The sequence below is a fragment of the Podarcis liolepis genome (genome assembly GCF_965112155.1).
Source record: "Podarcis liolepis genome assembly, chromosome: 4".
In the NCBI taxonomy this organism is placed as follows: Eukaryota; Metazoa; Chordata; class Lepidosauria; order Squamata; family Lacertidae; genus Podarcis; species Podarcis liolepis.
The window spans coordinates 49,814,184-49,836,758 of NC_139558.1; the positions used below are offsets into that span (position 1 = coordinate 49,814,184).

The window sequence follows — 22,575 nt, forward strand, 5'->3', positions numbered from 1 at the left end:
ACAATGAAATTCCATTTAGAGTCCAAATTATAAGTAAATGCAGAACCTATAATGCTTTATTCAACCTGAATTTGGTTCAGAAATCCTCCTTTCACAATAAAACTGAAAGGTGAAAAATCCATTAAGGTAAAATTCAGGATCTGACTTAAGCCTGTAAAAGCATGAAAATTTAAGAGTCAAGAATAGAAGCCAGGTCACAACAGCTTCCTCCCATCTAGTTACTGATGCATATAAGACCATCAGTTTGAGCAGACAGCTGCATTATCTAGTCAACAAAAGCTTTTAATGCCATTATGGGTTCTGGGTTTCTTCACTTAGAGACATTTACTTTCTAGCAACTATAAAATAATTTTTGCAATGAAAAAATATATGGAAAAATAAAACCAATTATTCAGAAGGTACTGACAAAGACAGCACAGCCCAAACTACTCTCTCTCTCTCTCTCTCTCTCTCTCTCTCTCTCTCTCCCCCTCTAGTGTAAAGATCTGGGAGGTTGGAGAAGGTGCAGTATTTTGTTTTCAGAAATACAGTACAACACAAAGTATACCATCTTGTTTACCCGAGCACAAACAGCACCTAGGAAAGAGTTTCTATCACTTCCTCTTGTTGCAGTTCCCCAGAATGATGGAGTATACCAGACCCAACCTTCTTGTATGAATTTTGAGGGTGATGATAAACAAGTCTGTCCCCATTCCTATCACCACTAGTTGAAGAAAGAATGGCTACTAGTCTTATCAGCTGTTATCACAGATGGGGAATTTGTGGCCTTCCATATGTTGGTCTTAGTCTGAACTCCCGTCATCCCCAACCAATGGCCATGCTGCCTGGGGCTGATGGGAGTTGGAGTCCAGTGACAGCTAGAGGGGCACTGGCTCCCAATCCCCGGGCTATCCAATGGCAGTAAATGTCTCTGAACACCAATTGCTGGGAATCACAAGTTGGGGAGAGGAGTATTGTGTTCAGGTCCCACTTTCAGGCTTCCCAGAAGGATCTGGTCAGCCAAGCACAGGAGTCTAGAAAAAGCCAGAAGCCAGCTCACACATCCCTTAGGATTGCCATTTTCATTGCCAATGGAGCCTTCACCCTAGCCTTCACACACCAGCAAACTACCCAACCTACCCAACCGCAGGCAGTACCCCCATCTTGAAAAATATGCACAGCTGCCTCTGAGGCAAAAGGGGCCACAAAGTGCACCAGATAATTATCATAAACACTGGGAGAGAAAAGGGTATAATCCCCTTCCATCCCCCTGCCCCACCTACGGTACCAACAATGAACCATCATCCAAATCCAACAGACTCTACCACCTGCGATCCATTTAGGCCTGGGAATTGCAGTTGCATCGCGTAATCTCCTTAAAAGCTAAACTGCATTAAATTCTCAGACCACCAATACATTACTGAAGCATCAGGAAAGTGCACCTAAATTTGCTTTCCCCTGCCCCCCATACAGCGTACTGCATATTAAATGCCCATACAAAATCAAGTACTCTTTTGCTACCGTGGAAAATGGTGGGTTTCAGTTTAGATATCTCTATCCAGTTACGCAGTTTATGGCCAGAGACAGCAGGAGCTTTTATTGGTGATTAACACCTGTATCAGAACAAATTGGGGGGGGGGGTATGACCAAATTGGAGGAGGCAGCTACCACAATTACATACCACCCAGATACTAACCAGAGGACATGCAGCCTATGAAGTTGTGATTTTACACAGCCTTGTATTTAAGGATTTGCCTGCTAGCCATAGGATATCTCCTCATCATAGAAACGCCCTCCTTTTTTCCTCTGCTAGCCCCCAACAGACTAGCAAAACATTAATCTGCAGGGCAGGGACTTTTGTAGGCTTGTAGACAAGACTGAATAGTAACCTATGTGTCCGGGGCATGCAAACATGCTACAACAATTTGGGTTTTTAGAAATAAGCAAATGTTTAAAGATTCCTGCACATTCAAGCCTTCATCCTCAAAGGAGTTTGACCACTGTGTCTCTGCATGATCCATTGTTATGCTGGCACTAGCTGGTTCCAATACAGCTCTGCTAGGGGTAGGTAATCCTGGGATAGTGCTACCATTTCTAACGCAACAGGTCTGTTTGCCTTCAAATGTGTGTGCCTTGTGTGTCCCTGCATGAGTTATTTCTCGCATTTATTTCCACCCAAGTGACGAAGGTTGTGATCCTTTAATATAAATAAATAGCTAAGGCCCTCTGCCCTTTTCACTAGAATTACCTAGAACTGAATCTGCTCTCTCACCTGTATTTCGCTGGGGAGGCTCAAACACTTGAATGGTGTCATCACTCAGATAATAAGAAACAATGAACTTCCGGTCTTTGTCAATGGGATCAGTAGTAATAAATTGTGCAAGAAATCGCAGTAAATTACTTTCGAGGCCTTGCCTGTAATAGCAGAAGAGGTACTAATTCAAGATTTGTCTCCTTTTCCTTTACATGGAGAAATCCTGCCATTTGTTTAGTAAAACAATTAAAAAGTTAACAGTCTTTGGTCAACTTTTACATCAGTTTGAACCACTGAGAAGATTGCCATTACCCATGCCCAGGTTTTGCCTTTAATGAGTTTGTTTTTGTGTTTCCAAACACATTTTTGTTTGGGGGTGGGGCGGAATAGCCAACCTAAGCTTAAGCAGTAGCAAAATATCAGAAGCTGTTTACATTCTACAAAGTGTTCACTCTGTGAGGTAGCTGATTAAAAAAGCAGCATACAATTTTACAAACTAAAACAATAAATTGTAAATGGCACTCCAATAACCACACCAGACAAGAAACACATGATTTTATGGATCTGGAGTTACTTGGCAGGACACGACCACACACTACCCGCCGCCCCTGCTCAGGTGAGCTACTAATAAAGGAGACCATACAGTTGAATGGGATCAAACCAGGCCACGACTTTATTGCCTACAGATGAAGTGGTTTGACATAGACATTGGGTATGCATTTTTTTCTGGGCTGCCTACCAGAAATGACATCAGGATCAACCCAGCAGCAGGGATTCCTATGACTTACATCAAATAGGGGGATCCCCGCCTCTAAGAGTGCTGAGGCCCAAGTCCCCCGTCTGGGCAAATGGTCAGAAGCAACTCCATCACGGATCCCTTTAACGGGATATCCTATTTCTGGAGGGGAAGGTGAGGGTACAACCCCCCCCCCAACCAAGGCTGAAAATCCCCCAGGTCTTGCACTGAGCTTGAGCCAACAAAGCCCAGCAATTGTGATCCCACAAAGAAGAGCTGGGCATCGGGGGCTGGTGTGAGCTATTTTAAATCCCTCAGGAGAAGGCCTGAGGGAAGCCTGATTGTTCCCGAGAGCCTGCCCCCTGAGAGCCTAGCCCTTCGCACCATTGGCCAATTTGGCAGGCTGACACAGAGCAGGATTTCAAGCCAGGAATGGGAGCTGAAGCTCGTGCTCCGGCAGGGATCAGACCCCGACACCCAGCCCTGCATCGTCAGCAGGAGGGGAGGCACTGGCCATCCCACAAAGCTACCGCACCACCAAAAAGGGGGTAAGCGGATATGTCTGGGCTCTCCCTCCATCATTCTGCTAATAAAAACTCCCAAGCAAACCATAGTAACACAGAAGCACTGATTCCAAAAAAAGTTTAACAAAACCCAGAATCCCTTACAAAACTGATAAAGCATCACTAGGCAGCACAGCATGTGATTAGACAGTGGAAACAGGAAAAGTAAATGGGAAAACAAAGGAAGGAGAGGACAGCATCTCTCCCCCATTACATACTGGACCCTAGTGTGTCACTATTGTGGTTCTTGTTATCTCTTTTAGAGCTAAGCCTTTGAGATTAATGAAAACAGGCATGTATGGTAGGAACACAGACTCTAAATTCTGAAAATCTATTATCTGCTTGACTCATAAGAATTATGAATATTACAAAGCCCTTTTGTAAAATCGGTTGACATAAAAACGTTTAATGGTAATTTCCCTCCCCCTCTCACTTTCCATTTCAGGAATTGAGGGGAGGGGTAGGTTCCAAATACTGCTTTTGCTCAGATACCTGTCTTTTTCCATGAATTTCTTGAAGTCTTTTTGGGGTGGTTTGGGAAGCAAGCCCGTGCAGGAGCAAAGGGAGTCCTCTTCAGAGCCAAATCCATGATACGGTGGGAACTTTCTTTCTACTTTCGGAGGAGGTGGCGCTTTGTACGGAATTGGAGTAAAGTCCTCTGTAACACAAAATTGGCAACTAACATTTCACTGTTCAGTTCCTGAATATGTTAAGAATGGCACTGCATTTCAATATAGGAGTTCTCAATCTAAGGAAACAAAATTGTTCTCCCCTTTTGGCAGATATATTACTGAAGAATAACGTGTGCACTTTAGAAAAGCAAATGTTTCCCCTAAACAGGAAAGCCCAATTTTGAAAATATTTTTCAAGTTGTTTCCTCTGGGAGCATACTGTGATTGATATTTTTCTCTGCTTTCTGTCAACTTCTCTCTATGGATGGGAAAAACCGAAATGTTTCCGTGAGCCTTGGGAGACTGCCAACAAACAAAAGTCCTTCTTATCTTTGCAATGGGCTCAGCCTTTTCAAACCTGTCTTTTCCACTCTGTGTTCTTTTCTTAAATGCTGCCTTAATCCCGGTGAATTGATCTGCACTCATCTCATAAACATAATTTACTCGTTGACATCATTACCATAGTCAACAATGTATAACTTGCATGGGAGCACCCAACCTTTTACATAGTGACTGCCGGGTTAAATAAAACTATTTGGGGGTTAAGCCAATTCATTTCCATTGAGTTCACTTGGTTTATATCAGTACATTTTTGCTGTTTAAAAATAATAATCATGGGCAGACATCCACACATGGCGGTTGGAAAAAAAACAACAACCAGATCTGAGAAGGATGCGTGTGCAGAATTAGAAAGTAATGGTGGGCATGTGTCCTTTGAGAAGAAAGAAATGTAGCGTTTTCCAGTGTATGGGTAGCCTGGTGCCTCTGGGTTTCAGGGCTTGCATAACAAATATGACTCTGATTACAATCTCTCTTGCATACCAACAGTGCCATCTAGTGCAACGCTAGTGGATGCACTAAAGAGAACTTGCATGTTGAAATGGCGTCCCAAAGGAGGCCAAAAAAGTGGATGGACTGGGGAACAGCTTACTTTCCTCCTACCAGGCAATTCACGGACTACCCTGGCTTCAGTCTGAGATAGGAATATATTGTTCAATGGGCCCTGAATTAAGAGAAGCTGCTTTCCTCCCCCAGGAACATTTTTGCCACTTTGCTTGCTCGGGAGGTGGGTAGTGACAAAAGCCTTCCCCCAAAGCAGCCGCAGATTGCCTTTAGCTGAAGGATTCCAGGTAGAAACACTGGGGCAATGTTAGAGACAAGGAGGTATAAACCCTAGTAAAAGTTAACAACCTTTTAGTACTACCTATCTGAATTATTTAGGGTGATGCTTAAATCTCCAACTGCATTCAATGATAATTAAAAGGGCTGAACTTTAACTGGATGAATCTGCTATTTTCATTTTTCAGTCTTAAGTGCAGTATGCCCAGACTTCCACATCAGTTTATGCTTTTTATTATTATTAAAGTGCTCCCCAAACTTCATATGCATTTTAGTGCACATTCCTCCTAATACAGAGATGAATAAAATCATGCATGGTGTGGTTACAGAGACAGATTTTCTCCCTCCCTCGTAATATTAGAACTCGTGGACAGTGAAACTTAGTGTTGGAAGATTCAGAGCAGACATCAGGAGATACTTATTTACACTTGTCGGCACCCATCTGTCTCAAAAGACAATGCAGTGCACCTCCAGCGGCAAAGTCAAACCGCTGGAGTATCACAGCACCCACTGTGGCTGCAGAGACCTGTAACTCATAACCGCTGCCTCCCACATTGTTTTTGCTGCTTTGGCAGCACTGAAGGTTTCTCTCCAGGGCGCAAACCTGGGCAGAGTGTGTGGAGGTCCTGGGCTGTCCAGACGACAAGACCCCCCCCCCCCCGGCCTCGCTGATGTGGTCCAGTATGTCATCTACTTCCTCGCCTAAGTAATCAATGTCGAAACTTATGTATATAAATAATTTACCACAAATAGATAGGAGCAATCTAGGTAAAATTACTGCATAAGAAAAACTGCATTATATGCAGATTTAACTATATTTACTCGGAAGTAAGTTCCATTGATTTCAATGAGACTTACATTCAAGGAATTATGTTTAGAACTGTAGTTCCAATCAGCAATATATTCAGAAACTGATTAGGGGTGAAGTCAGCAGAGAAATATTTTTCCCCCTCAAACTGTAAAGTTACCCTGACATTTTCTAAAGTAATGAAAATATAGCAGCAAAAGACAACAGAAATGCCAGTAGATTTAGTGCAATCTGTGATAATTAGGATTTCACAATAGTACAATCAACTTGTTATTTTCTCTAAGCAGTGATGTTTTTAAAAGAATGTGACAGAGAACAGCTTTAAAAAGATTAGTTAATATATATCTCTGTGCTGAACACATCTGTCGTCTTTTGGTGAGTGGAGAAATTTTCGTTTTTGAACTCAAGTAATTTCTTGTCAGAGAGATAATGCATGGCATTTTGCCAAAAAAACAAAGCAAAACTTCCAATATATCCATCACATGCAAATACATAAACATTGGCTTTAAAAGATTACTCCAATTTATAGTGCATTAAAAATAGAGTTGTTGGGAAATTATGCCTCGGGGGGAATCCACGCAGCCCCAGATTTTGTGGGGAAATGTAATAACATCTGCCTAGAGTTCAGTTGTGTTCCAGAGGTTTCCCCTGTCACCTGGAATTCACTAGAAGCCTCTAATCATGAAGGTGCATAGGAAGCTGCCTTATGCTATTTGTAATCTAGCCCAGTATTGTCTTCTTTGACTGGCAGAGGACTTTCCCATCACCTTCTAACTGACCTTTTAACTAGAGATGACAGAGGTTAAACCTGGAACCTTCCGCAGGCAAACCAGGTGCTCTAAAACTGAGCTATGGCCCCTTCCCATAACCCCGTGGTGGGCTAATTATGTAACTGGCTATTTACATAATATCTTTTGTACCCTGACATAATCTGTCCAGAGGTGAGCACAGTGCAGATTCTGCTCTTCCTCCTGTCCCCAACGAGTTATTTATTTCTTGTTGCATACATTTATGATCCACCCTTCGCCAAATGGTCCCCCAGGGCAGGGACGTACACATTATCATTAAAACTAATTTTTATGTTGTTTCAAAGCTATCGATCGGGGCAGGCCCTATGTGTGTGGTGTGGCCGACAGCAAGTGTGAAGGGCACATGAACTGCTGTCTGCCCACAAAAGGCTTCGTTCAGAACAGAAGTCATAAATATGTAAGCTTGCTCAGATCAGTCACAAATGCCTGGCGTAAAGAGATGGTTGAGAGTAGCAATCAGGTTAGAGAATTGCCAAGGGGGGTGGTAAATGAAAAATAGGTCATATATGTACAACTGTTCCGCAGAGCAAGAAACTCTGGCGGGCGCTTGTGAGACCAAGAAAGTCCATCTTTCAAGCTCTCTTCTTTCCTCCTGTTACTCTGGCTCACACAAACAGTCCTCATGTGAGCCGTTAAAAACTTGGTCACCACAGGAAATAATGTATGAGGTGGCTATGATCCCTAAAACACACAGTCAGTTCAACATAATTAATATTTTTCCCCCTAGCATATTTTAAAACGCTTTGTTGGTCCAAATTCTCTCTGTGTATGTTATTACTCAGTACAGTGCCTCAATACAAGGAACTGGTCCAGATTCCAATGAAAGAAATGTAATACCACTGAGTGGAATTCAACTAAGTTTTACACAAAGTAGAGTCACTGAAATAAATGGACATGACCAAGTTAGGTCCATTCATTTCCATATGTCTGAGTAAAATGTTGTTGAATACCACTCACTGCTTTTAATGTTCTGGATAGCACCCTTCTGTTCTAATCTAGCAGCTGGTATCATCAATGGTAAGACTAGTAAGGTCTTCTCCATCCGTTTAAATGGTGGACCCATATCTGCATTGTACAAGTGGAGCTGTTTCATTTGCTGAAGCAACTAAGGCAGCCAAAACTGCAGGAATTCCATTATTCCTTCACTGGGCATAATCTACATTTTTGTTTCTTAATAAATATATTGTTTACGTATATTTCAAACCTAAACCTGTCCTAAGAATACAAAACTACTCAAAAATATTTTTACCCCCCCAAAAAGACGCTCCCCCCCCAAAAAAAAATAGCCACTCCATGTAAATCCACAGTTCAAAATTAGTACATAAAAGTATCAGTACTGTTACTTACTGACTCCATACTTTGTCCTATAATATTCTTTGGTAAATTCATCACAATCGCAGAGAACTATCTTTCTTCCCCAAACATTGATTACTGACCCTATGCTCAGGTCACAGTCTTTATAAAATTCCTGGTGCACTGCTCCTGTCTAGCAATAGGAAGGAAAAATACAAAAGTCTATATGAATCTCACATTGAAATGAAAGCTTTTTGGGGGAGTGGAAACTTGGCATAACATAAAAGAGGTGAGTATAACAAAATGTTTTATTTCACCACCACCACCACCTTCATTCCAACAAATGCTATAATACAGAAACAGAAACACTGGATTTTGTGGTGTGCATTTTTTTTTAAAAGGAATCTTCCTTGCTTCACATAGCACATACGTAGAGATCAGAAAAAAATGAAGTTGCATTCTGTAAAGTATAATTACAGAAACTAGCTTACCTTACGATTGTCCAGAATGTAACGGCCTTTATTTCCTACTAATCCTCCAAACACATTCAGGACTGTCCGATCTGTGATTGTACCAGGCTGGTACAGTCCAATTGGACCATACTGGGGGCCAAGGAGGGAGAGGAATAGGCTGTTAATATCTGTAACTATCAGGGCAACGTAAGAGAATATCCTGCGTTATCTGGTACCTGAGGCTCTACAAAATACGAGGAGGTCACCTAATGCCAGGTCAGGCTACCTGTCCACCTGGCACAGCACTGCCTACTCAAGCAGAGGTCTTTTGCATCACCTGCCACTGATACTTTCAGCTGGAGATGCAAGAAAGTGAACTTGAAACCTTCTGCCTGAAACACATATACCACTGAGCTATGATCTGCACTCTTATTCCATATCACTATTATCTTATTTATTTCCTTATATTTCTATATATTTCTTATATTTCTATATATTTTATTTTTATATATTTATATTATACATTTCTATATTTTCTTATATTTATATTATCTTATTTATTTTCTTACATTTCTGCTTTCTCTTACAACCTAAGGTGGCATAATGTGGTTTCCCCTTCTAAACCACTGAGCCTCATGGGCTTGCCAATCAGAAGGTCGGAGATTCAAATCCCCGCGACAGGGTGAGCTCCCGTTGCTCTGTCCCAGCTCCTGCCAACCTAGCAGTTCAAAAGCACGCCAGTACAGGTAGATAAATAGGTACCGCTGCAGTGGGAAGGTAAATGGCGTTTCCGTGCGCTCTGGTTTCCGTCACAGTGTTCCGTTGCGCCAGAAGCGGCTTAGTCATGCTGGCCACATGACTCAGAAAAACTGTCTGCAGACAAACGCCTGCTCCCTTGGCCTGAAAAGCGAGATGAGCTCCGCAACCCCAGAGTCCAGGGGTCCTTTACCTTTACCTTACCTATCCAGGTAGTGAATAGAGCTAAACCTGTTTAAAATAAGCAAGGTGGGAGCCTCAAGTGCCTTCAGACCAGGCCCTGGCCATGCTGAATATAATGATATACGTGAGCTTCTGAATCCACTATGGTATTACCACTGACATCAAAGGCCAAGCATGATAAAGGAAGAGATGGGTGAGATCTGCGGCTGTTGCTATGCAGAACTAACAGGTCATAAAGGATATTTCTGAATTATGAATTAAGCCACTAAGAGTTTTGCGCAAAGTCAAAATTTAGTGTCACCACTTGCATCCCATTCTACATCATAGCAGAGGCTCCTCCTGCAGTGCCCCGAAGACCCTGCACCCAGTGCAACCAAACCAGTCTCGCTCCCCTAAGTCCACCTCTGGGAACAGATTAGAAACTACCTTATACTGAGTCAAATCATTGGTCCACCCACCTCAGTACTATAAATAGTGACTAGCAGTTCCTCTCCAGGATTTCAGGCAGGGGTCCCTACCAGGTCTACTCAGAGATGCTGGGGATTGAACCTAGGACTTTCTGCATGTAAAGTAGATGCTCTACCACTGAACTTTCCAACATGGGGGGAAACTCTTAGCCTCCCTGCAAAAGTGGTCTTGACTTTTACTCAGGGCAACTGATTAGTCACTATGGATAGCAGGGTGCTGGACCCAATGGACCTTTGGCCTGATTCAGCACCGCTCTTCTCATGTTCTTCTCCCATGGAAATGAATAGAACATGGACCACAGGTGGGTAGTTGGCACCTAATACACCCCAGTCATCTTAGGAAACAAATGAATAATGACTACCACCCATAGTTTTCAGATATATATATATATATATAATTTACCTTGGGTAGCTTCTTCCTATTGAGGAATAAAGGCACAGCATCCCGACCTGAATTCAGTGGTATCACTTCTTTTATTTCAATGGTGTCATCGGCCAAAAAATAATGTAGCACCACTTCTCGGACATCCCCAAACATGCTTTCAGTGTCATCCCAAACGCCATAAAAACGTAAAACGTGTCCGTCATGCTCCAGAAATTGTTGAAGTGTATCAAAGCGCTCATATGGACGTAAAGGTTTCATACTATCTATCAACTGCAGGTCAGGAGAGAAGAGGTGAAAGCTTTTCTTATGTACAGAAACATCTAGTTTTCATAATAAGCATTATTTCTAAACATTTCAGCAGCTTTTAAAAATGTATTCCTTACAGGAGCCACAAGGGTTAGAGTCAGGAACGCCCACTCTCTGTTGCCCCTTGTGACAAGTCATTCAGGATTTTCACAATGCTGGGGTATATGTCAATTGGGTTAGAGCAGGTAGAATATATGCTCAATGTAAACAAGCATCTGAATAGCACTTTCACCATTAAAACAGTTTCCGTAAAGTGAGGTACTTGAAATCCACTTTTAACACCAATTTATAAAACTGAAAACCCTCAGTAAATAGCAATACTTCTATGACTACCTTACCACCAGGCGACTTTTTATTTTTATCTATGTAATTACCTGTGGAAGGGGTAAAAGGTATGGCTTTTTTTCTTCCTGAAGTTTGTCCTCCCCATATAAAACAATACTAAACAATAAACTAAACTGTTCAGTCCTTATTAATCAACTGGGGGGTGTTTCTGTTCTCAAAGGGGACCTGTTAGTATTCTTTAAAATTATTAACTTAACTTGTTAGATCAGGGAGAGTATGATATGGAGATGGCAGAGATAAGGACAAAGGAGAGTCAGGAGTGGTGGGTGGAAGGGCTGGGAAAGAAAATATGTGAAGAAGAAATTGTTCATGTCCAGAGCTGGAACATCCTAGTGATGAGACAAAACAGCCTATGGGAAGTCCATGTGGTGCCCTCCAGAAGCTGTGGACTACAACTCCCATCAGCCTCAGCCAGCATGGTCAACACCAGGGATGAGAGTTGTAATCCAAAACACCTGAAGGTTACCACATTGCCTACCCCTGCCCTAGGCATTGTACGAGTAGCATCAGAATAAGCTTGTGTACTTTGAGAAGGCTGAACTTTTACCTGCAAATTACAATGAAATAAACCTGGGTGAATCGGGGGCAGAGGAAAGGAAGAGTGAAGGAAGCACAAAGCAAAGAGAACTACCTCCACCTTCTAATTTCTTTAGAACACTTACTGCTGATATTGTGACATCACAGAAGCAAAATGCAGAAGGGGCAAGAGGAAGACTGGGAAAGGAGTGGAGAAGGAAGCAGGGATCCAAGATAAGAAGGGATGGAAAAGGAGATCTTTTTGCCTCCCTATCAACACATGGGTCCCAGCCACTGGTTAATCTGCCTTGATGTTGCAAACTCGAAAAGTAATCATCATAAAACATTAAAAACTAATGCAACAGCTGTGAGGAAAGAGAGAATTTAGTTTAGTTGGGAAGGACGTAAGTGGTAGGAGAGCTGTGGATATAGCAGGCTAATAGCCAAAGCAGTGTAGTAAATAAGAGCTCTGGACTTTGGCCAGGAGGAGCTGAACTGAAATCTTTTTGCTCAGCCATGAAACTTAGTGGGTGGCCTTGGACAAGTCACTATCTCTCTGTCTAACTCTAACCCACTGCACAAAGTTGTCGTGAAGCAAAAGTGGGACAAATTCCAGGTCAACCAGCCTATGCTCCTTGAAGGAAAGATGGAATAAAAGCATGATGCAAGTAATAACCTAGAAGATGTCAGTACTCTGAGGAAAGTTTCTCACAGGGCCTGGGGACCTAAAAGTACATGCTGCTGCTAAAGGGAATGAGTATACAGAGTGCAGGGACTCTGAATTTCACAGACAGACAAATCATTATACCTTGTATTATAGATGACCATAACAAACCGATATTGCTGTTGTTAAACAAATATTTCACAAGATACAAAGAGATCAAGACATAAAAAGTAACAATATGGTAGGTGTTCACTTGGTGGGGGGGGACAACCCATAAAGAAGGTGAATCTAGGGTGCCACCATTGAGAAGACCCTTTCCTTCACTTCATTTGGTGGGGACACACAGAGCAAGTTTCCCATTATGTGTTTATTTCGTTGTTCATTGCTACATGTACATCTCCATTTTTCCCTTCAAGTTGGCATGATGCATGGCTTTTACCCCCACCCCATTTCATCCTCCTAACAACTCTGTAAGGTAGTTTAGGCTGAGAGATGATCACTGGGACAAGTTCACCCAGTGAGCATCATGGTGAAATGGGGATTTGAATATGAGCCTCCCAGATCCTAGTCTAACACTCTAAACAACACACCACATCAGTGTTATTGACTACTACTATGCTTTTCATGTCTTTCTTCTGTGGCTAATTTTTATGTTGTCTTTCAGGGGGATTGTTCTTTGTAACTGGCCTGTTTTATTGATAACAGCTTTAAGTTTAGTTTTCAAGAAAAGTGGAGTGTAAATGCCAACACACAGAGCTAAAAGATACTACAGGCGCCACTCACTTATCAGTGAAATATACTGTTGAAGGAGTTATATTCTACAGTGCATTATTATAACAACAGAGAGATGAACAATTCTCTAAATCTGCCATGGACTGACGCAGCAGTCCTCCTGGAGAATAGATCACAGTTAGATTTGCCCGATTTAGCTGGGCTTAAGATATACATTCCCAGTCAGTTATTTTACATGCCAGCTAAAACACCAAGTATGGTAAATAAATAACAATGGCAATATAAATAGAAATATAGCTTCCCTAGCAGTTGTTATATGCAGTTCAACTAAAAACAGTTCCATCACAATTCCTTTTAGAGACAGAGGAACGGATAAGGGAGGAAGATTAACAATGCAATTCCATACATGTCTACTAATAACTACCTACATGTCTTACTCAGAAGTAAAGAGACATACAGGAGATTGCACTGTAATCCAATTAAGGCAATATTTATTGTCATTTGCAGTGCAAAAGATTTTTGTTTATTTATCAAAATTTGCAGTTCGCAAAGGACAAAGGATCACCACCCTCTTCCTACAGTTTCTGATTCCTTTTGCCTCATGTCATCCTGCAAAAGAACTGTAATGCTGGCATAAGACGGGACAAACAATACCACAGAAAGTGGCTTTAAATGCATCTAAACGTTACTAGTATCAATATGCTTAAACTAGGATCACAAAAGAATTTGCCATTCAGAAGGTTGCCATTCAAAAGTTAGATTGTTGCCATCCCAAAATATATTACAAATTGGAACTATAATAATTGTGCATGTTCATGCTAATGTTTTAGACTACAGCTAGGTTTCTGACAAATGACACTGAAGGTCATCAGTAAAATGTAGAAGGCAGGTTAAGCTTGGCCAATATATGACAGATCAGGAGATTTATTCTACTTAAGCTCTCTCTGGAGTATTTATTTATCACCATGTTTCTCTCCAAGGCTTTAAAACAAACTTGCTATGAATACATTACACCCTCATTCAGCAAAACAAAGTGTCTACCAAAAACATTCAATGGGATCAGCAGGAAAACAATTGAATTGGAATTGTACTACAAGGGATATATAGATGGACAAAGCAAAAGTTTCATATACTGGGGGCTTTTTTGCAATTTTTAAATTTATTTTAGAGACCTGAAGGCCTACACTCAGCAGCTAATTTTGCATCAGTAAGTAAAATCTAGCTCGCATCTTCATAACAACTTTATACTGCCTTTCTGGTTTTTGCACCCTAGAACCTAGGTATGCTTTCCCACAACACTCAATGACTATCTACTTTTCCTGGCGGATGCTACCCTGATTTTCAACATTCCATGACTTAATCTGTCCACTCAGGAATAAGAATATATGAGAATATTCTCTGACATCACAGCTACTCAACCTTTGGTCACAAGCGAGTTGCAGAAACAGTAGGAAAAATTCCAGCTGCTTCTTGCCCGCGTCTCTACAACCCATTTCCCCACAATTATTTCCTTAGCTCTCTGCTTCTATATGTACCTCTTCATAAATTGTTCAATTTTCCCAACCATGTGTTGTCTAGCTGTTACCAAAGAATCTCTTTCCCTCCTCCTCTCAACAATATCTCACTTCCCATTACTTCAGCTCTGTATCCTGAACTTTCTCCTGTTCCAATCTCCTTTTTCCTCCACTCCATTATCTCTTACTCCTCTTCCCTTGACACCCATTTCCTATGTCCCTCTTCACCCTTTTCATCATCATTGTTCTTCCTTTGGTGTCTGCTTGCTAAATTCCTTTTTATTTCCCCTTCAGGCTCCATCTTTAGTCCCATACTCCAATCCACGGAATTTAGGTATCCTTTCCCTCAGTTTCACAGGCCGTCGGATTCCTTACAGGTATCCTGCAGGATAAACTAGTGCATTTGTGAAATGAGTGGTTTTCAGCCATGACATGCGACCTTTCCTCATCTCTCCTTTTTTCGTATTGTGCTTATCAGCCCATTCTTCCTTCAGCTACTTGACTTGCACCTTTAATCTCACTCATCTCCCTAGATTTCTTATTCTTCAATCCCTACTCTATCCCATGTGAACAGAACACAACAATTCCTATCCCTGGGAACTGGATGGGATCTTTCAGCAACCTCATTTCCTTGGGGCCCCCCTTACTGCAACCCCCTTTTGCTTCCATCCATCTTTCCCTAAGGTTTCTGCTTCTAAGGCCAAGGGTCGCCTACTAGGTCCTCATCCCTTTACCCACTCTGCCACTGGACTGTCTTTCAGTTCCCTACCTCCTGTGTCCCCTCCTTATTCAGTGTCCCCTCCTTAGCCTCATTGCCTACCTAGAGCTCCAGTCTCTTAGCCCCACCATCCTGCCAACAGCCCATCATTTCTCCAGCACTTAAGGCCAATGAATCCAGATCTTATGAGCCCACATTAAATCTCCATCAGTTCAACCATATGGGTTACTATAGTCTAAATGACTGTTTATCTGACAAGGCTACCCTTGCCATATAATGGTATTATAGACAAGCAGGCATTAGACATCAGTAAACATTCAAGATTATTTTTTTAGAATTCATCTCTACTAGAAAGAGAGCACATCCCTGTGTCTGCTCTCCTTCTCTTCTGCAAATGGTATTTATGCGAACATGAGATGAGAACACCTATATGTCAACTAGTCACATTTATTACTGAATTAATCAAGATTTTCAGCTCAAATAGCACTGATCTGTATACATAACCAGTTCTGCAAAGGCTCTGGGGAGCTTAAATAATAAACTGCAAAAACCTTTTTGATCATTCGTTGAAAGGTCTCAAAAAGATGGGGAATAGGGTCTGTGTGTGTGTGCCTTTGACCAGAGCAATAAATTGATTAAAGTAACAAATCATATTGCTTTTTCAGGGAGCTTTGGGTTTACTGTTCATTAAACACCATTTTGGATGACAGGTTCATAGCATGGAATATGGTATATACATTTTAAATAAATAAATTCAAAGAAAAACAATTTCACATAACATGTACTGTACAAGATTGTGAAGTTCAACTCAGAAGGAAGCCTCATTGTGTTCAATGGAGTTTATTCCCAGGTACGTACACAGAGCTGCAGTGTTAAAAAATAATTATAAGCATTTTCTTTTCTACTTTTACAGTTTTCACTAATCTGCTGTTCAATATTTATTTACATATGACAGCAGTATACTACATAAATGCACCGGATTTCACAATAGCCACTAATGTCTACCGATTACAGTAGTACGCTATGCACAAAGCAAAATGAAAGAAGGAAACCAGATTTTAACAGACTGATTCATCACCGGATGTATTGAAAACACTGGATTTTACATCAATGGTAAATATAACACTATGCAGACACAAATTGTGTGCTATTTTGCTTCCATCTTCTGCTCTCCATTATGAAGAGAACAGAATTCAAGTCGAGAAATATACTCAACAGTTTTAGGCTGAAATCTTATGCACAGTTATCTGGGATCAGCAGTGGCCTGTGTGATGGGGCAGAGCCTTCTCAGCACAAGCATCACTGTAGCTTGCCTAGATGATGCTGAGGCCAGGGCTGCATGGATGCACTGGTAGACTCAATTCAGCGGCTCACTCAACTCCACTGCCATCCTACCCCATCCCAGTACCCTCCAGTAGCAGTGACGATGGTGTCAGGAGGGTGGCTCTGCAGCTCTGCCCCACCATACTACTTACTGCTTCCTGGGAGGCGTAAGCTCCATTGAATACAATGGATCTAACGTCTGAATAAATAGGCATGGGATTGTGCAATTATTACATTATGTGGCCAGTTCAGATAAGCTTTTTACCTTAACCGGCACATTCTGGATTTGTTTTTCTTCTAAAATAAAATAAATTCACAATGTTAACAACTCTGCATTTGAAATCCCCTGGTGTCAGGGACTGGGCAGAGGAGGAATGATGGAGACCACCTCCCCATCCTGGCCCTTGCAAGGAGGAGGAAGAGAGTACAGATTTACAACAGGGGTTTGAGGGAAGTACAGTGGTACCTCGAGTTACAAACGCCTTACAAAGGCTTCAGGTTACAAACTCCACTAACCTGGAAGAGTTACCTCGAGTTGAGAACTTTGCCCCAGGATCAGAACGGCAGCAAGAGCCCCCATTAGCGAAAACACGCCTCTAGTTAAGAATAGTTTCAGGTTAAGAACGGACCTCCAGAACAAATTAAGTCCATAACTAGAGGTACCACTGTAGCAGCTCAGAGGCAGATGAGGGGGAAAGCTGGGAAATTATGGGAGATCCAGAAAAATACCCAGCTGACATGCTGTTATTCCAGACCCTCCACCTCCCAGAACCTGGCAAGCCTTAAAAGTAGGAAAGCAAAGAGCTCAAAGACAGAGGGCATGTAGCAGCACCCATAGAGAAGACGATGAGAATGATGAATGAGAAAGTGGGAGAGACAGGGGGTAGAGATTCACTCAGGACAACAACATTATCCAAGAGACTGGGTTCTATAGCCTCTCTCTGTAAAGATTGAAATAAAAAAGAATGGTAAGGTAAGAAGCTTTTCCTTGTCCTTATACTTTCCTGGGCAACCAGCCTGGAGCCGCTGACAGCATCCTGTCACTTGTACGAGAAGGGGTTTTATCATAAGCATGCTATAAAAAAACATTCCGATTATTTGGGCAATGCAACCAAGCATGTACTGAACCAGCACTGCTAGAGCTAACCTTCTGACGTTCTTTGGTATAGGGATCATCTGGACACTTTACTGGACAGTTCAATCTGACTCCCATTTTCCTCAAAAAGTTTTTGGTGAATTGATCACAGTCTATAATCCTATATCTTCGACCATAAAAGATTAGCTCTGTATCGATGTTGAAATTATCTACAGTATAGAACTGATCTTCGTTAGGAGGCGGAAGTGGAACCCGATGACGCCGAAGAATTGTTCCTGTATTGAAGAGGAAATGCAGTTAATATCATATATTCCAACCTCTAACATTACACTAAAGTTACTTGATATAGAAAATACTGTTACTGATATGAAAAATTGAGACCCCCAAAAGAATAATAATTCTAAAAGCAGAAAACAAAACAGTTTTTAAAAAATAATAAAGTTATAGCACTTTAAAGAGATAAGAAAAAATGATATTCTCTTAATACTTGTATTCCAACATATTATAAATATGTACTTTTACTGAAATCTATCAGTCTGCATTCCTAAGAAATGAACTGTGAACCAAAAGCTAACAGTAGTCACAGCCAAATAAAAGAAATTAATTCTAACTCCCAAAATCACTGGACCAGTTTATACATTTGACAGAATCAATTGCTGAATCTCTTTCAGGCTTCATCAGAAAATTCAAACAGTATCACATATTTAAATACTTCTCCATCTTAAAAAAAGAAAAAAACATATAAAATTAACATATCAGAGGATTTAGCCTAGGTTCATTATTAACATGCTGTTTTTCTTTGTGCAGCGTGTTTCTTTTACATTCTCTGTAGCTGCTCCTGGTCAGTGGAACTCCCTGCCTCAAGAGACTCATCTGGCCCCACCTCCTATGACATTCTATCACCAAGTTAATAAGTTTTCATTTAGGCAACCATTTGGTTTGCCTTCTGCCAGAGTGCTTAATCTGCCTGATGTACAGTGGTGCTGTGCTATGTTTTTAGTTTAGCTTGTAAATGTGTAGTTTGATTTTAAACTGCATTTAAACTGAATTTTTCAGATAGTATTGTGAGCTGCCTTTTAAGAGTAGAAAGGTGTGTTATAAATCCAATAACTGAATACACACATAGATAAAATGCAACCATCCACATGCAACTAGAAGTGGTTTTACAGCTTGATATTTGAATAACTCCAAGCCCTGAAAAAGTGGCCCTATGTCTGAAATATTAGCACTGCAGTGAGTGGGGAGGAGATTCAGGCCACTGGCAGAGAAGAGAGTCAACATGGGGAATAAGTCATCATAATGATTATGAAAGTTATAATTTTTTAAGAGTATTTAGGAGCATTTATTTATTTATTTGGACTCCAGCAACATACAGCATATTTAAAAACTAAAAACATAAACACATTACAGTACTATTGACACATTCATACAAAAACACATGCCAATTCAGAAAAATTATACAAAGCAATCCCACTCTATAAAAGCCACTGGAAGCTTTCACAGCATACTGTGATAATGACATCATTATCACAGTCCATCAAAATCCACAGGGGAAAATGTGATTTTTTAAATTTGGCACCAAAAATATGTCAGCCAAGGTGCTGGGTGGACTTCACTGGGAAGAGCATTCTATAGATGAGGAGCTTAACTGAAAAGGCCCTCTCGCTTGTCAGGGGGAACTATCCATTAATTTTTTCTATAAACCTCCAACACTTAAAATTGATAATAATATCAAAACAAAGCTTTCACGGTTTTTGCCAAGGAGACTATTAAGTTGTGGATGAACATATCAGATGACACAGCGATTCTTCCAAAGCAGCTCTTTATTTGTAAACTGGAACAGAACTGAACTGAGGAGCTCAGTCAGCCTGCTTATATAGAGCTCCAGAACAGCATAACTGTTTTTTTCCCCAAATAATTTTTATTAACAGGCCAATCACATCACATTATCCATATCACATTAATTCCAAATTATACAGCCAGATTTTAAATTTTGTTGAGGGTACCCATACATCAAGCTCCGCACGAGTCCAAAACAGGCATCAATTATCTTCCTGCTTTAATTAGTCAGTTCTATCCAGTTTGATCCGGATAGTCCTTTGTTACTTCTTTTCTCTTCTTGTTGTTATCGTGTATTCCTTTCTTTGCGATCTCTGATGATTTTCACAAGCAGATTAAAAACTGGTATCTCCGTGTGGGTTTTGTACTCTTCCAAAAATCATATCGGTCAGGGACAGCCTCTGTTAGAACAGCATAACTGTTGCAAGTTTCTAAAACTATCCAATCACTGAATGTCACTTTTCGATCCTTCATTTGCATACAAACTATCCAATCACTGAACGTCACTTTCGATCCTTCATTTGCATAACTATCTACAGTATCCCCCTGCTGGCCCAGGGTGAGAACTTCAGTACATAACAGAGACAAAGGTTTCGGAATAATGAGAAAATATGCAGAACACAGTGAATAATCACAAAGGTGGCAGGGCAGCTTTTAAACTGCTTGCAGGGGGAAAGCCAACAAGAGCTGAGGAGGGTGTGGTTTAGAAAGAAGATGGAAAACTTTATGATAGTTTAAATGGCGGAGGGATAGAACTAGGCATTCAGATTACAGGGCATGTGTTAGCAATTCAGAGAGGCCAAAGCTCAATAGCCTAAAACGCAAGCACCGAAGACATTTGGAGAGATATACTATATGTAAGTGTATATATGCTAATGCTAGAAGCCTCCAAGCCAAGATGGATGAACTGGAATGCTTGGTCTTAGCATACAGTTTTTATATAGTGGTGGAATGAAGAGAATGGTGGGACATCTTGTCTGTGGATACAAACTCTACAGGAAGAGGACATACAGGCAATAAGTGTTGTTCTGTACATCAAAAGACAATATAGAGTCCAACAAGCTAAAAATCCCCAAAGGGGAAGACTCCTCCATAAAATCACTGTGGTTGGTGATGCAGCCCCCCAAGATTAATTTACTACTGGTGGTGTGCTATCACCCCTTGACCAAAATGCTCAGAGTGATATTGAGATGGAGAATGAAATCAGGGAGGCATCCAAAAGAGGAAATGCTGCAGTAACAGGTGACTTCAATTACCCTCACATAGACTGGGTACATGTGTGTTCCAGTCAGGACAGAGTGGTAAATATTCTAGAGACACTAAATGACAGTGCCTTAGAACAGTTAGTCATGGGGCAGACGCTATACAAGATATTTGATAGCATTTATTGGTGAATTCCACACTTCTTTTGTTTCTTTTACATGTGCTCGGAAAAAGGATTTTGGGACGCTAGACTTCGTGATTGTTGGATCAATTCATCAAGCTCTGGTGGATGATTTAGAAGGACTGGGTCCGGCATCACTTTCGCTGCCTGTGTGTGCCTGTACCCATACTCAGCAGAGTTACATCTCAATGCAGCTCCTTCCTTGGAAGTGTCTTCAGGGTTGAAGTAAGCAATAAACACTCATGGACACCAGAACGATTCAGTCAAGTGTAGAAGGTATACTTGACAGGCATAAAAGTGTATTGGTAGCAAATATATACAGGCATTCACCACTGCCGTGGTCAAGGCATGCTTAGAGTCCAACAAGAGTCCAAGACTTTCTCTCTGCTTCTCTCACCGCAAGGCGCAAGCAAGAGACTCACAACAAGTTACACAGAATCATTGTTATCAGCATTTCCTGTCACACTGCACCTGCCCAAAGAACAGTTCCCACAGAAACTGTCCTTGCACAGATGAAACAATCTCAGCCTTCTGCTGCTTCTTGAAACTTCTTCTGTTTCTGGAACAAATGATTCTCACACACACACACAGAGAGAGAGAGAGAGAGAGAGAGAGAGGGAGGGAGGGAGAGAGAATATCAACACCCCCTCTCATTTTTACAGAAACAATAGAGACCATGACCATGTAAGGAGTACTTACACATCATGCACTGCAAAACCCCAACATTTTAACCAATTCAGCATGTCTCTGAAAAACTAAGATTTGGTTACACACCAGCAGCAATCAGTTTGCTTCCTGGATGTCCACCACACCAAGGAATCGCCAAACTGAAACACCATACTAGACACTGACTCCCAGTCAGGCAAGCAGGACCAGTCACTTTATACAAAGCACTTCAGCTCCTCGGGTCTTGAGGATGACCACTTAAGACAGTACAGTGGTACCGCGGGTTACAGACACTTCATGTTACAGATGTTTCAGGTTACAGACTCTGCTAACCCAGAAATAGTACCTTGGGTTAAGAACTTTGCTTCAGGATGAGAAGAGAAATCGTGCTCCGGCTGTGCAGCAGCAGCGGGAGGCCCCATTAGCTAAAGTAGTACCTCAGGTTAAGAACAGTTTCAGGTTAAGAACAGACCTCCAGAATGAATTAAGTTCTTAACCTGAGGTGCCACTGTAACTACAAATAACAAAAACATGTTCCAGCCCCCTCCAGGCTACAACAATACATAGAAACTTGTGATACACAGAACACCACCTTTTCATCTCTTTCTCTCTGACTTCCCTCCTCCCTTCAGCTTTGGGAGAAAATGGACTCTGCCTTTTGGGAAAAGAGATGAACACCTCTTGGCTTCTTCATTAGCCTAAGAAGAATGATCACAGAGAAAATTGCTCCCCTTCTGGGAATTCTCCTCCCAGAATATCGGGTCCACTCTACTGGCACAGAGCAAGAACCCCCTCTGTAAATAACAGACATCACTCCCTATGTTCCTGGAGATTTAACAGCTATGGGCACTGTACTCAAAACTTGACTGCACAGCTTGCACACTTGCATCCCATACTGCTCCAGAGGGATACGAAACACTCCTGCTTTCAACTCTGCAGGAAACTGACTTCAGGCTAACCACCATTACTAGACTGCTGTTGGAGCAAACCGTCTACC

The 22,575-nt window shown here is 41.4% G+C and overlaps 1 protein-coding gene across 1 annotated transcript in view; it reads right to left on the minus strand.

Annotated features, from left to right (window-relative positions):
• The window catches only part of EFHC2 (EF-hand domain containing 2), a 53,815-nt gene that overhangs the window by 15,961 nt on the left and 15,279 nt on the right, over positions 1-22,575 (minus strand). The window contains exons 4-9 of the mRNA XM_083498447.1: positions 17,741-17,964; positions 10,494-10,745; positions 8,724-8,834; positions 8,287-8,425; positions 4,025-4,190; positions 2,252-2,394 (exon numbers count right to left, since the gene is read on the minus strand). Coding sequence (XP_083354573.1) covers positions 2,252-2,394; positions 4,025-4,190; positions 8,287-8,425; positions 8,724-8,834; positions 10,494-10,745; positions 17,741-17,964 — 1,035 coding nt within the window. The remainder of the gene's footprint in view (positions 1-2,251; positions 2,395-4,024; positions 4,191-8,286; positions 8,426-8,723; positions 8,835-10,493; positions 10,746-17,740; positions 17,965-22,575) is intronic.